The sequence below is a fragment of the Tupaia chinensis genome, unplaced genomic scaffold, assembly GCF_000334495.1.
Source record: "Tupaia chinensis unplaced genomic scaffold, TupChi_1.0 Scaffold000403_1, whole genome shotgun sequence".
NCBI lineage: Eukaryota > Metazoa > Chordata > Mammalia > Scandentia > Tupaiidae > Tupaia > Tupaia belangeri.
In genome coordinates this window covers 169,794-174,782 of record NW_006159905.1, presented here as the reverse complement: position 1 = coordinate 174,782, position 4,989 = coordinate 169,794, and the positions used below count along the sequence as shown (strand labels likewise).

The window sequence follows — 4,989 nt, the reverse complement described above, 5'->3', positions numbered from 1 at the left end:
AAGATCCCGAGAGGAGAATGGAGGAGAAGGGATTGCGGCGTGACCATCCCCCCTGGGGGGTGATTTCTCGCTTTCTGTCTCTATGTCTTTCTCTGTCTGTCTGGCGAGCGCACGCGCCCTACAATGAAAATCTCTCTCTCAAAAAAAAGACTTATTTATTTATTTAATTCCACTTGTTATTATTATTTTTTAATTTGACCAGAGAGATGGAGAAAGGGAAAACAAGAAAGCAAGCCGCCAGGCCCGGGACTTGAACCATGGTCAGCCATGTGGGAAAACAGCACCTTTAACCGTCATGCCACCTGCTGGCTCCCATTCCTTAATTCTTGCTACGTGCAGACAATGGCTACTGTCTACCTAAGGTGTGATATACAGGGTCTCGGGCAGCTAAGACCCCTTCCCCACGAGGTATGGGTTCTAGAGGAGACCACCCAAAGCCCACATCAGGAGCCATTCATTTGCTCTTCTGGGGTGTCATAACCTGGCCCGGCCACACCACCGTGGACCAGAACGGCTCTCTGACCAGACACGAGAACTGGAAGAAGACGTCCCAGGAGGGGATCCTGGCTCATGTAATCCGTTCAAACAAGACATCTGCATTTTACTAGGGCAAGGGAGTCCCTAAAACAGCTGGGAAGTGAATGAGACAGGCCTCTCGCCCAGAGTCGGAAGGCCATTTGGTGGCAGGGGCTGGCAGGACCGGGAGGCGACAAAGCCAGAGAGGATGTCAGGGTTTGAGAATGAAAGCACTGAGCGAGGGTTTCACTTTGGAAGACATGAGCTTATCAGCTGTGAGATTTCAGACAGGTTCCTGAACCTTTTGAGCTACGCTTTCCTTGTCTGTAAATGGATTTTTCCTCACCACCGAGGAATTTTCACTACTTGAAAAGTCTTTAACTGAGTAACATTAAAAATAAAAATAACGTACGTGTCATTAAGTGGGTGTCAAAACCGTACCAAGCGTTTGCCACCGTGACTCATCACAGCCTGTACCGCAGAGAGGCAAATCAGCTCAGAGGTTACAGGGCCCATCCTGGCATGGCAGAGCAGGTCTGGGTGCGGGTCTGTCTCTGGGAACTTGGCCCGGCTGCCGTCTGGGGCCCTGACTCTTACATCAGCTATTGAGTTAGAGTCTGCGCTTGAGGAAACTCTCTTTGTTTTAAAGTTAAAAAAAAAAATTCAATTATACCAGCTCATCTCACTCATAGTGAAGGGAATAAATAAAAGATCTTTTTTTGGTGCTGTGGAGGTTAAGGCAGCTGGATCCCACACGGCTGATCTTCTGCTTGGAGTCCCGGACCTGGCGGCTTGAGCACTCTGCTGGGTGCACATGTGCATTCCCAAATCCCAAAAGATGACTGGGGAAGGGGGCGTGTGGTGTGGCCATTCCCTCAGGGGCTGACTTCTCACTTTTTCTCTCTGTCTGTGTTTCTCTCCAGTGAGCACATGCACCCTATAGTAAACCTGAAAAGAAAAGAAACGAAAAGAAGAGAAAAGAATAGGTAATTTTAACCATACAGAGGAGGTTTGGGGGAAGAAGGGTTCCTATGTGTAAGTTGGAGCAGTGGTAACAGATCAAATGCAGTCAGGATTGTTCATCTCAGCTGAGAAGTTTTCCTCTAATATTCTCACTAAAAAGGGAATTTCTAGGGGCCAGCAGGTGGTGTAGTGGTTAAGGTGACTGGACTCCCACATGACTGACTATGGTTCGAGTCCTGGACCTGGTGGCCTGCTCTCTCACTTTCTTTCTCTCTCTCTGGTCAACTTTAAAAAAAATAGTAAAAGTAAAAATAATGACAAAGAATAAGATTAAAAATAAAATAATGTTTTTTTTTTTTTTTTTTTTTTTAAAAAGGAGAATTTCTAGATGGGTAAAAGGGGCTCTTGCTTTTTATTTTACTTTTTCACATGCATTTGTCAGAGAGAGAAAGAGAGAGAGGGAGAGGAAGAGGCACTACCCATGAGGCATGGCCACGCTGTTCTCTCTCTTCCCCGCCTCCCTCCACTGGGTCCGGGATCTGAACTGTGGGGTCAGCCGTGCAAGGTTTGGCTGCCTCGCCTGCTGTTGTAGGAAGAGGGGCTGCACCCCGAAGAAATGCTTCTGCTGCCACTACATCAGCAGGTTCCACACCGGAACCCCTCGAGGTCAGAGCTTTTCAGAACTCGGATGTTCCTGGGAGTTCATGAGCTGACCTAAAGGTACACACACTGTCCGTCAGGTGGTTCCGGAGAGCCTCGGCGGCCCCGGTCGCCACACGCACGCGTGTGTCTGCAGCGACGTGTATGAATATCGACACCAACTCACTTAGTTTGGGGGAGGCTTTTGTCACCGAGCGAGTGTAGGGCAGAATGACGAAATGTTTGGTTTTTCAGTGTTTCTGGGTTTCAGAGCTGTGAGTCAGGGAGCACAGACATGTGACAGCAGGAACAATTGTCCCCGCATCTTCTCATGTAAGTATCACACCGCAGGTTCTGTGTGTATGTACTTTTTCTTCAAAAAGTGCATGGAGAAATAGAATAAAATAAATAGAAACAGAATAAAAACATGAGGTTATTCTGGCACCAAAACTTTCTTTTGAAATTTATGCGTAGTTTTTTTTTCTTTTTAAAACAGTTTTACTGTAGGGTGTGCGTGCTCACTAGAGCGAGGAGAGTGAGCCGGCGAGCACACCCCCAGGAGGGATGGTCGTGCCACTGCTCCTCCTCCCGCTCTCTCAGGGTCTGGGCACGCAGGCACACGCATCCACAGTGCTTTCTCTCTTTTCTTTTAAGAGACACTTCTGCTACAGAGCATGTGTGCTTCCTGGAGAGACAGAGACAGGAAGCGAGAAATCACCCCCAGGGGGATGGCCACACCGCAGTCCCTTCTCCTCCATTCATCTCTTGAGATTTTGGGCACGCACGCACGCACAGTGTTGAGTTTTAAGCTGCCAGGTCCAGGACTCGAACTGCGGTTGACTATATGGGAGTACAGTGATGCAACCATTACGTCATCTGCTGGTTCCATCCCTCGGTGTTTTTCTTTCTTTCTTTCTTTCTTTCTTTTTTTTTTTTTAAGAATTATTTTGTTTAGGGACTGGCAGATGGTGTGGTGATTAAGGTGCTGAGTTCCTACATGGCTGACCATGGTTCGAATTCTGGATTTGGTGGCTTGCTTTCTCACTTTCTCTCTCTCTCTGTCCCTCTCTAGTCAAATTAAAAATAAATAAAGTTAAACAAAACAATTCTTTTTTTAAAGGAATTGTTTTGTTTAACTTTATTTATTATTATTTTCCAGTTTTTTTTAAGAAGTTTTTTTGGTATAGGGCACGTGCACTCGCCAGACAGAGACAGAGAGACAGAAAGCGAGAAATCACCCCCAGGGGGGGTAGCCACGCCTCAATCCCTTCTCCTTCGTTCTCCTCTCAGGATCTTGGGCAGACATGCACACATGGCGTGAGTTTAAGCCACCGGGTCTGGGACACAAACCGCAGTTGGCTCCATGGGAGTCCAGCGACATAGCCATTATGCTAACTGCTGGTCCCTTCCAGTTTTTGATCAGAGAGAGAGAAAGTGAGAAAGCAGGCCACTAGGTCCAGGACTCAAACGATGGTCGGCCATGTGGGAGTCCAGCACCTTTAACCACCATGCTGCCTGCCGGCCCCTTCAGAGTGTTTTTCAAGCTTCTGGGTCAAGAACTTGAACCTCACAGTCAATCACGTGGGACCCTGCTGCCTGGTTACATCATGCCACCAGGGCCCTGTTAGTTAAATCTTAAAACATGTATTGGGCTCAGCACTGGTGGCACAAGTGGTAGGATGCTACTGTGTGAGGCTGGGGCCACATGGGAGGCCCAGGTTCGGTTGCCAGACCAACGTAAACAGGCTGGGTAGTGTGCATGCCTGTAATCCTAGCCAACTGGGATGCGAGGACAGGAGAATTATGACATGGTGAGACCCTGTCAAAAAATACCTCTCTCTTGGGACCAGCAGATGGCGTAATGGTTACGTTACTGGATTCCCATGTAGTTGACCATAGTTTGAGTCCTTGACTGACCTAGTGGCTTAAAACTCATGCAGGGCGTGTGTGTATGCGTGCTCAAAATCGCAGGAGGAGAATGGAAGGGAAGGGATTGCAAGGCCACCCGTTCCCCCCAACCCGGAGTGATTTCTTGCTTCTCTCTGTCTCTTCAGCAAGTACATGTGCCCTATAGCAAAAGTCTCTCTAAAAACAAACAACCCTCACCCTGCCCTCATGAAAACAAACTCAAAAACACAAACCAAACAATACAAAAAAAAAAGCACATAGGTCACCACGTGGGTCCTCTGAACACAGCACAATCCCTACGTAAGTCCATAACGTGTAACGAGCCAATATAGTTAAGAGCAAGGTCTATCTAGTTAGGCTGCCCGGGGTTGCTATCCCTGTTCTACCAGTGAATACCTGTGTAACTTTTGCAAATGGCTTAACTTTTCTGAGTCGAGATTCCTCATCTGGAAAATGGGGGACAGTATCAGTACTTACTTCATAGGATTGCTGTAAGGATTAAATCAGTTTTCTGTGAGAAAGGCGTGGGCCAACAGCCTCAGGGAAGGGTAGTAACCTGCCCAAAAACACACAGCTCCTAAGTAGGATCTGATATTTGAACCCAGGCAATCTTACTTCAGGGTCTACCTTCTATGTTACTTTGTGCGCTATGGACATGAAACAAAGTAGCTGCTAATCTAGAAAGAGCGCAATCTGAAGGCCAGGCGGTGTTTCAGGAATGCTGGCTTTTCAGATAATGGTGGCTCAGACAGCTCCAGGCCGTCCTGGCCGACCACAGACTCATTTGAGACCTGGCCGCCTTGTTTCTCACTGGGAAGACTCACCGTCAGGGCCCTGGCGGGCAGCCGCATGCAGCGCCGTGTCCCCATGGCGGTCCTGGTGGGCAGGGTCAGCCCCCAGTCGCAGCAGCAGGCACAGGGCAGGGGCGTCGTGGCGGGCGGCGGCCCCGCGGAGCGGCGGGGG

The 4,989-nt window shown here is 48.6% G+C and overlaps 1 protein-coding gene across 1 annotated transcript in view; it reads right to left on the bottom strand.

Annotated features, from left to right (window-relative positions):
• Window positions 1–4,989, bottom strand: part of NFKBIL1 (NFKB inhibitor like 1) — a gene marked incomplete in the record, with an annotated part of 15,145 nt that overhangs the window by 8,860 nt on the left and 1,296 nt on the right. Inside the window, 1 exon segment of the mRNA XM_027774105.1 lies at window positions 4,851–4,966. Within this exon segment, the coding sequence (XP_027629906.1) occupies window positions 4,851–4,966 (116 nt within the window).